Here is a 17991-nt window from a genome sequence, read left to right on the forward strand (position 1 = left end):
ATGAGTTATTCCCAGCTGATCCTGTGGGTTTGGGGCTCTCTCTCACAGCTTTATGATTTATTTTTGCCATCAGATGTTTTATGGAAAACTAGTTGTTTTGCTAGGAATGGTGGGGTATGCCTTTAATCCTATAGCACCTGGGAGACAGGCAAGTAGATCTCTTGAGTGTGAGGCCAGCCTGGTCTATATTGTAAATTGCTGGTCAGCCAGGGCTATGGAGTGAGACAATCGTGTCTCACAAAACAAAAGCAGCAGCAGCCGGGCGGTGGTGGCGCACGCCTTTTATCCCAGCACTTGGGAGGCAGAGCCAGGTGAATCTCTGTGAGTTCAAGGCCAGCCTGGTCTACAGAGTGAGATCCAGGACAGGCTCCAAAACTACACAGAGAAACCCTGTCTCAAAAACAAAACAAAACAACCCAAAAAAGAAAGCAAAGGCAGCTAAAACAATAAAATGGCTTCAAAACTGCTAGCCAACCTATTCAGGGCCTCTCCCTCCCATTCTTTTAACGTTCAGGAATGTACATTTACATTTAGGCCGGGAGTGGTGGCTCACGCCTTTAATCCCAGCACCCCTGAGGCAGAGGCAGGTGGATCTCTGTGAGTTCAAGGCCAGCCTGGTCTGTAAATTGAGTTCCAGGACAGCCAAGGTTACACAGAGAAATCCTGTTTCGAAAAACAAAAACAAAAAAAAAACAACCAAACAAAAACGTGCCTTTATGTACATTTATTGGGCAGTTCACACAGGAAACCTGAACTGGCTGGCCGTATGGCTCAAGGGGTAGTGTTTGGGCAACAGCCTGAGCTAGATCCCTGAAACTCATGGAAAGGCTGTAGGAGAGAATCAGCTCCTTACAGTTACTCTCTGACTTACACACACACACACACACACACACACACACACACACACACACACACACACACACAGCACTAAAGATAAAAAAGAATCATGAACCATAATCTTACTGGAATTTGTGCTATGGAGAAAACGTTAGGGATCACATAGAACTTTTCTTTAAAAATGTCTTTCTTTCGGGAAAGACCTTTACTACTATCAGAGCCTAGTTAATTGGCCGAGCAGAGACTGTGTCTCAATCACTGCTCAACTCTCGGTAAATGGAAAACGTTTATTGACCAGAAGGTGCCAAGTAAATTCTGGAGCTTATGGTTGGATGGATGGTTGGACGGACGGACGGATGAAGGGTGGTTTTTAACTAGCATCCTTTTAACCTCATTTTCAGTGAAGGTAAGTTTTCTACCCTGATATATGGTGTGTTTTCAAATATGATAAACTGTGACTGTAACTTGTCCATTTTCATGTCCTGAAATTCATTTTTGTTCTAGGAAATTTTCCTAGACACCGGAGGCCTGCTGTTAGGATGCACACACCCTGCACATAGGTTTAGCTCAGGCTGGGGAGAGGAGGCCACTGCACACATAAAACCATGTGAGAGTGTGAGGGGAAAAGGGAATTCAATATGTCAATAACAGCTTAGTTTAAGGGAAGAAAAATCACTAGTTGAAACCTTTTTGAGGAGCCTCAGAGACCTTTGCAGGAGGCACAAGCCTTAGGGTGGCCTCATAACGGAGGGCAAAGGGAAGGAAAGAATGCTTTGGACAGAAAGACGGTTTGGAGTAGCTGAGCCGAGGCTGGGTGGAAAAGTGTGATCCCTTTGCATTTTGAATCCCTGGTCACTGGAAATGGCTGCTGGTTGTCAACAGTAGTACTGGGTTGCTAGTGACATATTCCAACTCAGACCTGGTTGTTTTTTTTTTTTTTTTTTTAAAGAGCTTATTAGCTGGTGTAACTGGACAGGCTAAACCTCTGGCAGGTTGGATCAAGGTGCTTGAATGATTTCTTCCTGTTCTTCATTCCTTCCTGTTCTTCAACTCCCTCAGACAGCCTACCCCAAACAGGTGTGGCCTCCAGCTTCCCTTCTGCCTGGCTAGTGACTGCAGAAGCCTCTCTCTGTAGGGCCTGCCACACTTGCCCTAGGGAAACCCCTGTCAGCCATCCGAATCATCTGCAGAGCCTCGGGCCTGGGTGGGCCTGGGAGTCACAGCTGAACCACATGATCTGAGAAGGCTACCCTGAGAACAGATATCACACTCTTATCAAAGATTGGCCAGAGCGACACATGTCCGAGATACCAGCTGCAGTTCAAACCCATTTTCTTTCCTTGCCCTTCGTTTACGCTGGTGATAACTGTTTGCCCTTTATCTTGTAGATATAGTCTTGGGCTGTTCGCATGGAAAGTATCTGTAAAGTTTGTATTCTTGTATGGGTATATTATCCCGGGGCCTGGCTAAATCCGGCTCAAGGGTACACCATAGATCTTCCAGCAGTGATTCAGAGAATAACATATGTAGCAACTTCATAGTTGCATTTGGTCAACTTTGGAGTCTGTTCTTTTTATTAATGAATTTTAGTAGGTTGTGAAAGCAAGATTTCCTGACCTCCTGACCTCTAGCAGACAATAGGTGTCTGTAGAGAATTGCTCTATCTGCAGCAGCTCCGCCTCCCTTCCCCTCCTCTCCCCTCCCCTTCCCTTCCCCTCCTCTCCCCTCCCCTTCCCTTCCCCTCTCTCACTGCTCCTGTGTCTTTGTTTGTTTGTTTGTTTGTTTGTTTTTCGAGACAGGATTTCTCTGTGTAGCTTTGCGCCTCTCCTGGAACTCACTTGGTAGCCCAGGCTGGCCTCGAACTCACAGATCCGCCTGGCTCTGGCTCCCGAGTGCTGGGATTAAAGGCATGTGCCACCACCGCCCGGCCTGCTCCTGTGTCTTAAATGCTAGGATTTACAGCTAACTAGTCACCTACCTCACACTCCCCTATCATGGTGTTCTTCCCACCCCCAGGCCCAGACACAGTGTGTGGGCGGGGGAGAATGCAGTAGCCTGGGCTTCCACCGGGGCACCAGAGCTCTCCCAGAAATGGAGGAAGAACGCGTCCGAGACCTAAATTCTTCCCGGGCGTTGTTACTGATTGCATCATACAACCTTATGCCTGAAAGAACACCCAGGCATTTGTATTACGCAGGAGTGAAGTTTCTTGATGAAAGAAGAAGAAACAAAGGCCAGGCCGTTAACTGTGCTTGTCCGGATGAATATCGTGGGCTGTCAGTTGGGCCCAAGATGGGTATTGCTCATTGGTAACAAAAACTTCTCTGTTGGCCTGGGCATGGTGGTGTACACCTGTAATTCCAGCAGTGGGGAGCCGGAATAGGCAGATCTTGGTGTTCGAAGCCAGCCTGGTCACAAATTTCTGTGGTCACTTCAGATTGCAAACTCTTAATATCACTTCAGCATTAGGGTGGCCGATCTCGGGGAATAACAGATTCCAGAGCCTCAAATTGAGGCTTTGTGCCTCCCCTAGCTAGGCCTGCAACAGACAGCAAACCCAAAATTGAGGAAAGAGATGGGTTTGTGGGCCTCTGTCTTTCCTAACCCAGTGAGCGAGCGTGCAGAAGACAGCCAGGAAACAGGGCAGGAAGTCCTTCCTATGGAAGTGTGAAGACCTCAGGCTTGCCAATTGTGTTCTGAGGCCACTCCTCCCACCACACTTGGAGCTGTGGCTTGGTCACCCTGCTGAGACCAAATACCACTTTCATTTAGATGGGTTGGTAACTCCTTCCGTTGCCTCCGGGAGCTTTTTAATCTTAGCCTCTGACTCTTGCGGGGTGGGGGCGGGGGCCTACTGTGAGGTTCTGTCTTGTGCGTGACCTACTTCTGCTACATGGCACACCCCACCTCTGGCTCCAGCTCGGGAGGGTGAGCTGATTCTGGGTATCAACTTCCACCTCCTCCTGAGAGCAGATGACAGCCCTTTATACAGGTGTGAGGCAGAGGTGGCCTTGAGGACATGCACGGTTGTGAGCCCTGTTGGTGATCCCACTGAAGTCTTTCCCCAGGGTTGGGGAGGTGGGAACGGTTTCTGTCGGAGTCCCCGGATGAGGGGGAGCCGCTGTTGCCGAATCCTCTCTCGCCTCTGCATCTTTATACCACGATGAGGATGAATTTCCCTCTACTTCGTAGGGAGCTTTGTTTGTGTTTGGGTCCATTACTCACTTGGCCCTGGAATGTGGTTTCTTGTATTGGGTACTTGAGAAGAAATGCTTGTTTTTACGTGCACAGCAGCTTCTCGGCGCAACTGCCAGTTAATCTACCTTGCTCGGGAGATAAAACTTAACTTCCCATTCCGTTCCTGGGGTCAGAGACAGCATCTCGGTAACCTTAAAACGCTGCCGTCCCCACAGAAGGCCTGGCTCGTTCATTCTGTTAGGAAATACCTAACCAGGCCCCTGGGGGCACAACAGGCAAGGAGAAGCCGTGGTTCCTGCTGACAGAGGAACTTGTGCAGTGAGACATTAAATGCTACTTCATCACAATTGTGAGCAGCGCTCCAAAGAGGTAGAGAGGGTGCGGTGGGAGAGACCAGCAGTGAGAATAGACTTGCCCGGTGGCCTGCGTCTAGATGGCTTTATTGATGCTGTGGAAGGGCCAGAAGTACTCAGGCAGAGGACGGAGGAGGCCAGGGCTGTTTCAGCCATTCACTTTCGGCTGCTGGTGGTGCTGTTTCTCCCAGGGGATGTTTCACAGCGTGTGGGACAGTTTAGATCGTCATGGCTGGGCCTGGAATGAAATAGTGCTGTTGGCTTTAATGTGTAGAAGCCAAAGAATTCTGCTAATATACAGGACAATCCCCCACAGCAAAGAGTTATCCAGGCCCAATGCAGTGCTGCTGATATCGAGAAACCACCGTTTCTCAACCAAAGAAATAGTAAAGGCCTCAACATCGGGAGATAATCCGAAGGATAAACGAAGGGGCCAGTGAAATGGGTCCGAGAGGAAAGGTGTCTGTCGCTGAGGCTCTGGTGACCCGAGTTTGAGTCCCAGGACTCCAGTGGTGGACGCAGAGAACAGATTCCTAGATTCCTACAAGTTGTGCTCTGCCCTCTACGTACCTGCTGGAGAATTCACATGCCCCTCCACACACAAAGTAAACAAACAAAGGCCCTTGTGGCAGGAGACAGAAAGGAAGACAAAGTTGATACAAGGATGACTGGAGTAGCTGTGGAGACCTTCCCCCTGCACCTGGGTGACTGGAGTAGCTGTGGTGACCCCTCTTCCCCCCCCCTGCACCTGGTACTATTAAAGGTTGTTTTGTACTGGCTTCTAGTAGTTGAGGCCCAGGAATACTAAATGGAATGCTAAGTGATGATAACCGCCCCCTCCCCCAACAAGACCCCGCCTTATCAGTGGTAGAAGAATTGAGAAACCCTGAATAGGAGAGGGAGGATGGCTGCAGGCAGGGTGGTCTGCAGGAGTCTTGGACTAGGCTGGTGGGAGGGCAGAAAGAAGCGGGTAGACGGGCGGGTGGCGGTGTACACCTTTAATTCCAGCACTCGGGAGGCAGGGCTGGGTGGATCTCTGAGTTCGAGGCCAGCCTGGGCTACATACAGATTGAGTTCCAGGACAGCCAGGGCTGCCCAGAGAAACTCTGTCTTGAAAAACAAAAAACAAACAAACAAACAAAAACCAAAAAAGAAGTGGGTAAACTGGGAACGCTTAGGAGGCCCGGTCACCAGTTCATCTGCATGCTTGCCAGCCACTCCACTGACGTCTTGATCAACAAAAGTAAGGAAAACAATCAGTGCTCCCAGTCCACAAAGGCAGGTGTTCTGTGAGGATCTGTTGAAGGATGTGAGCATCAAAACCTATTTTTGTTCACTGATTGTACTGGCTGGTTTTATATCAATTTGACACAAGCCAGAGTCATCTTGGAGGAGTGATCCTCCATTGAGAAAATGTCTCCGTAAGATCTGGCCCTAAGGCATCTTCTGAATTAGTGATTGAAGGGGGAGGGCCAGCCCATGGTGTGGTCCTGGGTTCTATAAGAAAGCAGGCTGAGCAAGCCATAATGGGCAAGCCAATAAGTAGCACCCCTCCATGGCTTCTGCATCAGCTCCTGCCTCCAGGTTCCTGCCCTGTTTGAGTTCCTGTCCTGACATCCTTCAGTGAATAACAATGATGTGGAAATGTAAGCCAAAAACACATGTTCCTTTGCTTTGGCCATGGTGTTCCATCACAGTAGCAGAAACCCTAACTAAGACACTGATTGTGATGAAGCCTGGTGAGGACAGGTGACTTAAAGGAGGTGTCAGATGTCTACGAGGCAGCTTGCAAAAGTGCTCAGTGGAGAGCATCCAATAAATACTAATGAAGTGCCATATGTCCCCTCTGGGGAGCTTTTCTGTCTGTGATGCTCACGTAGGCAGAAGTGAGAGACCCGCTCTCTCAGCCGATGCTTGTCAATTGTTCCCCAGAGATAGCAGAAAAGCTCACAGGGATTGCCTGGGTGTGCTCTCTTATGTTCGTGGGATAGCAGAGGAGCAGGTACCGTATTAATATGTCTTGCACTTTTGTAATTACTATGTCGGCGTCTTCTCTAGTTCCTTCTAGAATGTAACAAACCAGTATTTGTGGCGGGTGATGTGTGTTCACAGTATGCCTTTTTTAAATTCCTCCGGTCTTGGGGCAGTTTGTTCCAATCTTGTGGTGCAGGTGACTTGTCAGCTTGTGGGTGACTCACACGAGCAGCACATCGAGCAGGAAGAAAGGATCTCAGAGACATCCTACAGACTAAGTCTCATTCTGACAGAGGGGGGCCGCATTCTGTGATCAGACGGAAAGCCATGCGATTTAAAACCAAGAAAGAAAAAAAGAATGAAAGCAGGCTGAGGCAGCCATGGGGAGCAAGCCAGTGAGCAGCACCCCTCCATGGCCCCTGCATCAGCTCCTGCCTCCAGGTTCCTGCCCTGTTTGGGTTCATGAGAATTTTAGCAACTGTAAGGACAGAATAAAACCATACACTTTTTATGTAATTGTGGCCGTTTATGGCTATCTCAGGGAACTAGTTCTGGGTCACTGGATGCCTGGTGTGTTAGGTAAACATCAGTTTCAGAACTGGTGAATGGCTCCATTCATCAGTGTGTATTTTACAAGCCAACTGCAGGTAAGTCTGAGGGAGCAGCCTGGGCAAAGCCAGAGGCAGGTGGCACAAGTTCAGTCCTCCGGCCAAGAAGGGAGGGTGCCTGTGACATCTGCCTCACAGGTGCCATCGTGTCACAGGGATTCGAAAAGGCGCAGACTAGCTTCGGCTGCCATCTTGTAAAAGCGGAGCAGCAACTGATTATGAAGGCCATGATTATTAAAATAGAATCCTAGAAGCAGGAGACGTGGGCGGTAGAAGATGGCCCAGTCAGTGAAGGGCCCGCTCTGCAAGCCTGAGTCATCAGCACCCACATTAAAAGGAGTGCAGATGCGTGGTTCTCCAGTCCCGGGGCTGGAGAGAGAGCTGGAGACAGGGGCTACCTACCAGAGCTGGGTAGCTATCCCGTCTAGGAGAATAGGTGAGCTCCAAACTTAATGAGAGACTCTGCCTCAAAAATCAAGACAGAGCAACCGAGGGAGAGATATCCCATGTTGATACACACACACACACACACACACACACACACACACACACACACGCACGCACGCACGCACGCACGCACAAGCATTTTTACCTGATAGAACAAGCCTCCTTCTAAAGGTATTTATAGTTTTGTTTTGTTTTTCGAGACAGGGTTTCTCCATGTAGTTTGGGTGCCTGTCCTGGATCTCACTCTGTAGACCAGGCTGGCCTGGAACTCACAGAGATCTGCCTGCCTCTGCCTCCTGAGTGCTGGGAATAAAGGTGTGTGCCACCACCACCCAGCAGTATTTATGCTTTTTTTTTTAAACTAGTAATATTATATAGTATGTCAGATCATTTTCGTAAATAGTATTGTAGTTTATCTAATCTCAGATTTTACCAACAAAGCACCCTGATGGAAGAGAAAAGTAAATATTCTGAGGAAACTGGTTTAGAGCAGTGGTTCTCAACCTTCCTAATGCTGTGACCCTTTAAGATAGTTCCTCATGTTGTGGTGACCCCCCCAACCATAACATTATTTTCGTTGCTACTTCATAACTGTAATTTTGCTACTGCTATGAATCATAATGTAAATATTTGATATGCATGATATCTGATATGTGACCCCAAAGAGGGTCACAACCCACAGATTGAGGTGTCTGGAGTAGAAGCTTCAAGTGACAAATCTAGTGTTTCATCTGTAAAAAGTGACACTAATTTCCAGTATAAATTTTTTTAAGGACAGATCCAAGTGATCTGTTGTTTTTTTTTTTTTTAAGATTTTATTTAATTTTCTTTTATGTGCATTGGTGTTCTGTCTGCATTCATGCCTGTGTGAGGGTGTTGGATCCCTTGGAACTAGATTATAGACAATTGTGAACTGCCATGTGAGTGCTGGGAATTGAACCTGGATCCTCTGGAAGAGCAGCCAGTACTCTTAAACCCTGAACTAGGTCTCCAGCTCCTCCACATAAATTATTTATTTATTTATTTATTTATTTATTTGTTTGTTTGTTTGTTTGTTTATCTATCTATCTATTTATTTATTTTGGTTATTTCGAGACAGGGTTTTTCTGTGTAGTTTTGGTGCCTGTCCTGGAACTCGCTCGCTCTGTAGACCAGGCTGGCCTTGAATGCACAGAGATCCCCCTGGCTCTGCCTCCCGAGTACTGGGATTAAATGCGTGCGCCACCACCGCCCAGCTATAAATTTTTAATTTGCATTAGTGCCATATAATAGAGACTCTAAGTATCTTGCCATTACAATAATGAAGGTTCCAGAAGCTATGCTCTGTTTAATAAGATTTCTAACATGCCTGGCTAACACAGGAGAAAAGGTAAGTAAGAACATGGCTGGGTCTGTAGAGGTGGCTCAACATTTAAGAGTAGTGGCTATTCTTCCAGGGGACCTAGGGATCTGACAGCCTCTTCTGGCCTCCAGAGGCACTACATGAATGTGGTGTACAGACATACATGCAGGCAAAAATAAATCTTTTTTTAAAGATTAAAAACAGCAAAGCTAACAGTCAGGCATGGAGTACTACAGACAGTAGGTGGCTAATTTCCAAGTCAGCAGTCAAGATAAAAGTTCCTTGGAGCAGAGAAGGGAGCATTTGGATTGAACTGGGGAATAGAGAATTGTTTGACTAATATGTCAGAGCACTCGGAAGTTGGTGAGGTTGGTCTTTCTGGTGTGAGCAGGCACTTGAAGGAAATATAAAACATGTCAGCTGAGTTTGACCCCTCCTTGGTGAGATTATGCGCCCTCCCTTCCACCTGCTGCATCTTCTGGGCACCCCACTAGCCAAGAACAATTTTCCTAGCCTAATTTTTTTGTGATTGGTTTTAAAAAATGACCGTGGCAGACTACACAGAGGTACTGATAGAGAATTGCTATGTTTGTACTTAATAAATTGATATCACGCAGCCTATGCTGTTGAGAATTGGCATACCTGTATTTTACAGGGCAGATGACCTTTTATAGCTAAGGGTTTGGTTCTGTGTGATAGGACAGATGGAGGATGTGCATGTTTAACTTCAGTCGCCATGATGGTAACAGGATCCTGGATCTCACCAGCCCCCATCACTCCACCTGCTCCTCCTGTGTCACCAAATGGCCACCACCTCTTTAACTCGCTGCATTAGAAGTACCCCGAAATCTAACAACCGCCATGAATTCTCCTCCTCTCCTTCACTCCTCCATCCAGTCCGGTATTAGAACCCTCTGACGTGCCCTTTGCTCTCTGACTGCCCTTAGGAAGACTCTGCTCCTTAGCACTGAAACCTAGCTTCCTCGAGGAAGCCTTTCTTGGTGCTTTTTTCCTAGAAGGGGTTGGCAGTCTATCCTCAGGGCAGTTGGAGGTGCAATCAACTTCCATTCTAAAAAATCGATTGTAGAGAGATATTGGCCAAAGTACACAGAGTTCGGCAAGGAGGAGTGAATTCTGAGACCCATGGTACAGCTTTGTGACTATGATTAATAGTCATACGTTTGATACTTAAAAATTGCTGATGGCTGGCAAGATGGTTGATGACCTGAGTTTGATTCAGGGACCCACATGGTAGGAGAGGACTGACTCCTACAAGCTGTCCTCTGATCTCCACATACTTGCTAATGCACAAAATTTTTAAACTGTAATAAATTGTTAAGAGAGTACATCCTGAATGTTCTCATCACAAAAATATGTGAGATGGTAGATATATCAGTTAGTTTGATTTAATCACAATGTATGCATCTTTTAAAGCATAGTAAATATCATAAGTATATATGATTCTTGTTTGCCAATTACACATTTATGAATTATGGAAAAGAACCAACCATACATAGTTCCTTGAAGTTGGGGATCTTACCTTATTCTTCTATGCAGACCTGCAGTTAGGTACACCATACCCTCACTGATGTTTGTAAATAAATACATTAAATGAGGACATTGATTCCTGGTTCTTGTGAGGGGTCTGAGTGAAAGAGGCTGTAAAGGTAGGCAAAGACCAGGTCTTGAAGTATCTGGAGACCATGAACATAAACGACCATGTGTCATGGGACACACAACCCTCCCTATAGCCAGCTCTGGTGACAAAACTAAGCCAAGGAAAAGAGAAGTAGTAGGTGCATTTTCAAAGAAGTCTCTGAAGAAGAAGCATGCCTTTTTGCTTCTTTCCTTTTTGCTGGCTGGAATGAATCCAAAGACTGGGAATCCTACAGCCTCAAATCCATGAATAGCCATTACACCTTGACAGAGAAGGAACATGAAGCCAGAAGGTGTGTGGCAGGAAGGAGACCATTCCAGAATGGACAGAATGAAGAGACATTTAGAAACTGGATAGATGATGACAAGCCACCAGATGATAGAGGGAGAGAAGGAAGTGCTTCTAGAGGGAGGAGATGGTCAACTCTCAAGACTCAAGGTTGAGACCCAGCAATTGTCATTGGACTTGATGGCATAGAGCCTTGATAGGCTACTGAAATGGGGCACAGGGGGGCAGAAGTGAGGTTGGGAGGGAAGAAGTGAGGTGGGGGGGGGGCAGAAGTGAGGTTGGGGAGGGCTGAGGGTTCTAGAAGAATAGAGGTGACTTTGGAAGATAGAAAGGATTTGATAAAGAGTGATCAGCTAGAAGGATTGTAAAGGGTAGGCTTTCCAGAGACCCTAGAATGTGTTTGCGCACCAGTAGGCAAAATCCTACCGAAAGGAAAAGAGAAAGGAGGAAAGGCCATGAGATGAGAGTTGACGGGGCCTAGAGCAAGTACTCAGAGGTAAGGTGTTTGCAAGGAAGAGGAACGGAGTTGTTCAGTGTTGAGGGAATGGAGGAAAACCAGTCTATGTTTGGGTATGTCTGTGGAGCATCCATCAGCAGCGTCTTATCTTCTGAATAGCAAGGCTGTCGGTGGAAGCCTCAGGTAGTAAGGTCGTCCTCCAGATCATGTCAGCCTCTTCTACCGTTGGTGTTCTTAGGGGCTCCGAGGAGAACCCTCCCCAGACTTGAGGTGGGCATAGGCTGCCTTGCAGTCCTCCAGCTTCTGTTAACCCATGCATGGCGAGCACGTCATAGTCAGGGCCCAGCCTCCTGGCCTAGCTTCTCTTCTCTCCTGATATCTGTCTCTCATGGTACCCACGCTCTGCTCAACTACACAGCTGCCCTCAGACAACCTGCCCCAAATGTATTCTTCCAACTAGCTGACAATGTCCCTTTCTCATCCTCCATCAAGATCCTATTCAAACATCATTTCCTTTTCAATGTTTTGTATTCCCAGACCCCATCCCAAGGCCAGTGAGATCCTAAGTCTTCTCAGAGATCCAAGCCACAGTTGTAGCTTATTTACTGGCCTGAGCAGGGTGTCTGGTGTGGGGCAGACATGGAGTGGGTGGGCGCTTTGGACTGCTCAAACGTGCTTCTTGAGCAGTTGTTTATGAACTGAAGCGAACTTTTGTATTGAACTGTTAGTTTTTGATGCACAGAAAAAGTATTGGCATTTTTCTTTTTCTTTTTATTCTAGGTGGTTCTGGAATGGAGCCGGGATCAATACCATGTTTTGTTTGATTCCTACAGAGACAATATTGCTGGGAAATCCTTTCAGAATCGGTGAGAGTTACTTCGTAGAGTATCTTTTATTTGAATTTAAAGAATAAGCCATGAGTTCCTTCATGTTTTAAATATGGCGGTTGTTTAAAGAGATCTGTCCAGGCTGTTTATGTCAACACAAAACACGTCTCTCACCTCTAAGGGAATAAGAAATAATTTACTTTTGAGGCAAATATATGTGGCCAGGAGTATGGATTCGAATTGTGCCAAGTAATATGTTCCTATGTGAAAATGGGGTGATGACGTTTTTCTAGTTATGTAGCAAAAGAAAATCATAAATGCATTTTTTTAAAGCATATTGATAGCAACATCAGGAGAGTGGGTTACAGAAAATTGGGGGGAATCTCTGCAATAGGTTCAGATGATGGCATTCCTGGCTTTTGGATTGGTGGAAGCTAGTGGTCTGTTAATACGTTTTCAGTGTCTCTCACTTGGTGGCAACAAGGATCTTAGCTCTGATGCAGAGGTGAGCACTGGACGGCTATTAGGAATATTAAAAAATAGCCCGAGAGAATTGGGCTCTGAACCTGCAGCATTTTAACTCTACAGTCAGATGGTTCCGAGCGGTCAATTATCCATGTAGAATCTTTAATGGAGGTGTGACTTTGTTCCGGGAACCTCAGTTCACATGGATATGGTTTCAGATGTTTCAGAATATATACACCCGCCTGCAGAAACCAGCTAGTTGATCCTATTTTGTAGGTGAAAATTCTTGACCCCAGGAAACAATCTTGCCTTGCAAGGTTGAAGAGACCAAGCTGCAAGGGCTCGTTTTTCTCTTTGCAGCTCTGTGAGGTACAGAAACTTTCATCCATCATAGGAAACTAGGTCACCATTACACAACCAGCTGTGAGCGCTGGTCACCACCACACAACCAGCTGTGAGCGCTGGTCACCACCACACAACCAGCTGGTGAGCACTGGTCACCACTACACAACCAGCTGTGTGTGCTGGTCACCACCACACAACCAGCTGTGAGCGCTGGTCACCACCCACACAACCAGTTGTGAGCGCTGGTCACCACCACACAACCAGCTGTGAGCGCTGGTCACCACTACACGACCAGCAGTGTGTGCTGGTCACCACTACACAACCAGCTGTGAGCGCTGGTCACCACTACACAACCAGCTGTGAGCGCTGGTCACCACTACACAACCAGCAGTGTGTGCTGGTCACCACTACACAACCAGCTGTGAGCGCTGGTCACCACTACACAACCAGCAGTGTGTGCTGGTCACCACTACACAACCAGCTGTGAGCGCTGGTCACCACTACACAGCCAGCAGTGTGTGCTGGTCACCACTACACAACCAGTTGTGAGCGCTGGTCACCACTACACGACCAGTTGTGAGTGCTGACCAGCTTAACAGCGCTCTGCCCACCAAGACACACCCATAGTGACTGCCAGGGCTGGACCTGCACTTGGTCACCCCATCTTGTTGCCTCTGAGGTACCAGTAGCCTCAGTGTCTGGGTCTTCCTCTGTTTAGGTGAAGCTTCCCGGTGAAATGCTGTCTTTATTCTTACTCTTGGAGATTCTCTCCTTCATAAGCCAGGCCTCAGAATAGAGGCAATTTCCCCACCCCAAGTGTCCTACATCTCTTCTTCAGACAAAATGAATCACATAGGTCTTTTTTTTTTTTTTTTTGGTCTAGACAACTACTATTTAAATGTTTATTTTATTTTTAATTATATGTTTGTATGTGGCTATGTGCAATTGCATGTGGGTGCCCATGGAGGCCAGAAGAGGGTGTCAGATTCTCCCAAACTGGAGTTTCAGGTGGTTGTGAGCTGTCTGAAGTGGGTACTAGGAACCCAACCCAGGTCCTCTGCAAGATGACTGCTGAGCCAACTCCCCAGCCCAAGTAAAACATTTTATATCATAACAGCAATGTATATCTGTGTTGGAAATGGTTTAGAGAAGCAGTGTGTGTGTGTGTGTGTGTGTGTGTGTGTGTGTGTGTGTGTGTGTGTGTGTGTTTCTTTTTAGTCTTTTTTTTTAGAGACAAGTCACTCTCTGAACATGGAGCTTGCCGATTTGGCTTGCCTGGCTGGCAGGTGAATGCCAGGGAACCTCACCAGTGATACTCCTGTCTCTCCCTCCAGCTGAGATAACAGGTTGCCGCAGCTGGATATTCACAAAGGTGCTGGGGAGCTGAACTCAGCTCCTCATGACAGCCATCCCTGCTCCAGCCCAAGCTTTCACTTTTTGCTTTGGTCTGTAGCGTACTCTAATTGTCAGCGGTATCCCTTTCCCAAAGACTGACTCTCAGATTTCCCCGTTCCAGACATGGAGAGGTGTGTATCTGGGGTGACAGTGAGAGGGGAGATCGTATGTAATCAAAGTAAGGGAAGGACAGCCATCCTTAGGGTCTTCAGAGCTGCACTTTTCAGACACTCAGGCTTCCCAAGACCTCAGGGGCTCAATGAAATACAAGATCTTTCATAATCTTACTTGCTTTTTAAAAAGTATGCATTAGTGAATGGTATAAAAGCAATAGTGTGTGGAATTGCTTACACCCTAATATTTTTTGTCACTGCATTGCTTAAAGGGAACAGAACAGGATGGTTCTGTTTATAAATGCTCATGATGAAGCAGTAACAATTGTCAGCCGGTTACGTGTTGATCCTTGAGTGTATATCTTTCTAATACCCTGGATCAATGTTTCTCAACCTGTGTGGGTCATGACCCCTTTGGGGGTGGCATATCAGATATCCTGCCTATCAGATATTTACATTATGATTCATGACAGTAGCCAAATCACAGTTGTGAAGTAGCAACAAAATAATGTTATGGTTGGGGGTCATCACAACATGAAGAACTGTATTAAAGGGTCACGGCGTTAGGAAGGTTGAAAACCACTGCTCTAGCTGATGCTCGTATGGACAACGCGGTGATTGCTTAAGTAAAAGCCGTTGGGCCGGTGAGTCCCAAGTTCAACTAGCCATCCTTTTTCCCCCTCCTTCTTTTAATTTATTCTTTGTGTCTTTCACATCATACATCTCCCTCCCATTCATTTCCCTATCCCTTCTGCCCTTGCAGCCTCCCCCTCCCCCCCCCCCCCAGTAAAACAAAATAAAATTCAAGAGAAAAAAAAGAGAGAAGGGAAAATCATTCTCGTCATGGAAGCTGTAGTGTGACACAGTGAGTTATGAAGTAAACCCTTTCTTTCGTCCACACATCTTTACTTGCAAGTGTTCATTGCAAAGAGTCATTCATTGGTCTGGTTCCAGGCGTCTGGCTCCTGCTACACCACCAATACTGGATCCTCACTGGAGCTCCTTTTGTTTATCCTGTTGTGACCCTGTGTCATGGAGATCCCGCAGCTTTGGGTCTGCAGGATCGGTCCCTTCATGTGCTCCAGCAGTTCACAGATGGGGCGGATGTTGGGGTGAGCCGACTCCTAACCGTGGTTCTGGGCCTAGGTAGTTGTAGGGTTGGTCAGCCTGCCAGCTCTCCCTTGTCCTCGCCACCAGGGTTTGCAGTGACTAGCAAGGGGCGGGGCCGTCAACAAGCCGTCTTTTTCATGGTAACTCGTGATACTTGATAGGATAAACAGTAGTGTGATTCCTCAGATTTAGTTATTTTTTTGTCAATGAACAAGGTGGTCTTGTCATTTCAAGAAAAACAAATAATAATATTTATTGGTAACGGTAACATTTGCGTTTTCAGGTGTGTAGACCTTGCTTCCAACATGGTGACAGTAACAGCTTCACCATGCTTTTGTGAGTAAGTTTGGTCTCATCGCCCGAGCCACATTTGTTGACATTACATAAGGAGATTAATAAAACGTATCAACATTTGGCAGATCCACGTGACTGTGTAAGCTGTTGTTTTCCAGCATGTGATGTTACAGAATCTTGCATTAATAATCGAGCTGTTCAAAGTGCAAGAAAGGCCAATGCGTTTTAATGTAAAACCCCAGAAGTCTCCTGTGTGTTTTCAGATTCCACGCTGCAGCTAGCCCTGAAGTCCCTATGGTTGATTTTGTTTTTAGTGTCAGAGAAGGATATAAAGTATTGTCTGAAAAAGCTATTAAAAGATGCCCCCCCCCCAACTTCCACTCTGTGTGAATGGAAGTTTTCTTTAAAAACTTTTCCCTTTTGGTTGGATAACCAAAGTGTTCTATGTAAACAGATTGAAACCAGAAGCTGTAAGATGAGCAGAATAGAGATTTTCAGAATTACAATAATGCCTCTCTCTAAATTCTGTTGTTACTGCCTAGAAAATACAGTTTCTGGGCTTCAGAGATGAATCTGTTGGTAATGTGCTTGCAAGTAAGTGCAGGAACCCAGAGTGATCCCCAGCACCTAGGTCAAATAGCCAGGTACACAACTGTGAATCCCAGTGCTGGGGAGGCGGAGATAAGCAGATACAGCTTTGGCTGACCTGGAACTTGCTGTGTAGACCAGGCTATCCTCAAACACAAAAATATCTGCCTGCCTCTACCCACCCCCCTCGAGTGCTGGGATTAAAGATGTGCACCACCCTACCCAGCTCTCCGCAGAATTTGTTTTTTTATCTTGGTCATTTATTTATTTATTTTTGAAGCAGGTCCCACTATGTAGTCCAGTCTGGCCTTGCATTCAGAATCCTGCCTCAGCCTCCCAAATGCTGGGATTGCAGCCTAAAATCCTTGTGACTAATGTTTCTACTATTTTTAGGTTGCATCAAGCAATGTAATGTTGTTGTTGTTTTTACTTTTTGGGGGGCGCCCGCCACCCAGCTCCCAAATAAATCACACATGAAGGCTTATTCTTAATTATAAATGCCTGATCTTAGCTTGGCTTGTTTCTAGCCAGCTTCTCTTAACTTTAAATTATCTCGTTTACCTTTTGCCTCTGGGCTTTCCCCTTTTCTTCTATAATCTTACTTTTACTCTTACTCCATGGCCTGTTGTGTAGCTGGATGATTGACCTCTGGAGTCCTCCTCCTTCTCTTGCCCCATCTTCCGCCCAGATTTCTCCTCCTATATATTCTCTCTGCCTGGCAGCCCCGCCTATCCTGTCTCCTGCCTTGTTATTGGCTGTTCAGCTCTTTATTTAGACCATCAGTTGTTTTAGACAGTCACAGTAACACAGCTTCACAGAGTTAAACAAATGCAACATAAACAAAAAGTAACACAGCTTAAAATAATATTCCCCTGGCTCTACCTCCCGAGTGCTGGGATTAAAGGCGTGCGCCACCGTGAGTTCGAGGCCAGCCTGGACTACCAAGTGAGTTCCAGGAAAAGGCGCAAAGCTACACAGAGAAACCCTGTCTCAAAAAACCAAAAAAAAGAAATAATAATAATAATATTCCCCAACAGTGTAATGTTCATTGAAAGCTGCTGTTCTTTTGTTAGTTCCTGTACAGTTTTTATTAGTGTCATTTGCTCTGAATGAAAAGGCAGTCCCAGTCTCTGTTAGTAACAAGCAACTGTCTATCATCCACTGCTACTGACTTCGAGGCAGCCATTCATTCATTCTAGGGCTTTTTTTCATCACGTGTAAAACGTGGGTATTAAATTGTGTGTGAATCCTGTTTTAATTCTGTGGGTTTTTTTTTCCCCCCTACAGTGGAACTAAATGACTTTAAAGGTTACTTTTAAACAGGGGTTTGAATACAAATCGTATCACATTTTTGTCGCCATCACTTCTGTACTGAGTCACAGCCTCACTTCTCTGGAAACCAAGATCGTGGCCTGGTGCTTAGAACTACAGGCTGAGACTCATCACTGCCATGCCTGATGGAAAAACAACTGACTTGTGACCATGAGCTGATCATGTGACCTCTTTCCGGTTTTCAGTTTTAACTCGTGTTAAGCTGGGCGTGTGGTAACAGGCTCATTTGAAGAGCCAGTAGATACATGACTTATGGACTTGGGTTGTTTTCCTCGGCTGGACATTTACCTAGATCTCTTGATTCTATTAAAGCCCACTAAGAATGAGTCATTACCCTGCCAGGAGAAGTAAAGAATATGCA

General features: G+C 46.3%; 1 protein-coding gene across 4 annotated transcripts in view; it reads left to right on the forward strand.

The window, feature by feature from the left end:
* Positions 1 to 17991, forward strand: part of Gnptab (N-acetylglucosamine-1-phosphate transferase subunits alpha and beta) — a 77040-nt gene that overhangs the window by 5540 nt on the left and 53509 nt on the right. For all 4 annotated transcript variants that reach the window (XR_008221592.1, XM_052753045.1, XM_052753046.1 and 1 more), the window contains exon 2: positions 11942 to 12027. Coding sequence is in view for 3 of the 4 variants with exons in the window: in XM_052753045.1 (XP_052609005.1) it covers positions 11942 to 12027 (86 nt within the window). In the remaining variant the exon portion in view is untranslated. The remainder of the gene's footprint in view (positions 1 to 11941; positions 12028 to 17991) is intronic.

The sequence above is a fragment of the Peromyscus californicus genome, unplaced genomic scaffold (assembly GCF_007827085.1).
Source record: "Peromyscus californicus insignis strain IS unplaced genomic scaffold, ASM782708v3 Scaffold_24__1_contigs__length_46423439, whole genome shotgun sequence".
NCBI lineage: Eukaryota > Metazoa > Chordata > Mammalia > Rodentia > Cricetidae > Peromyscus > Peromyscus californicus.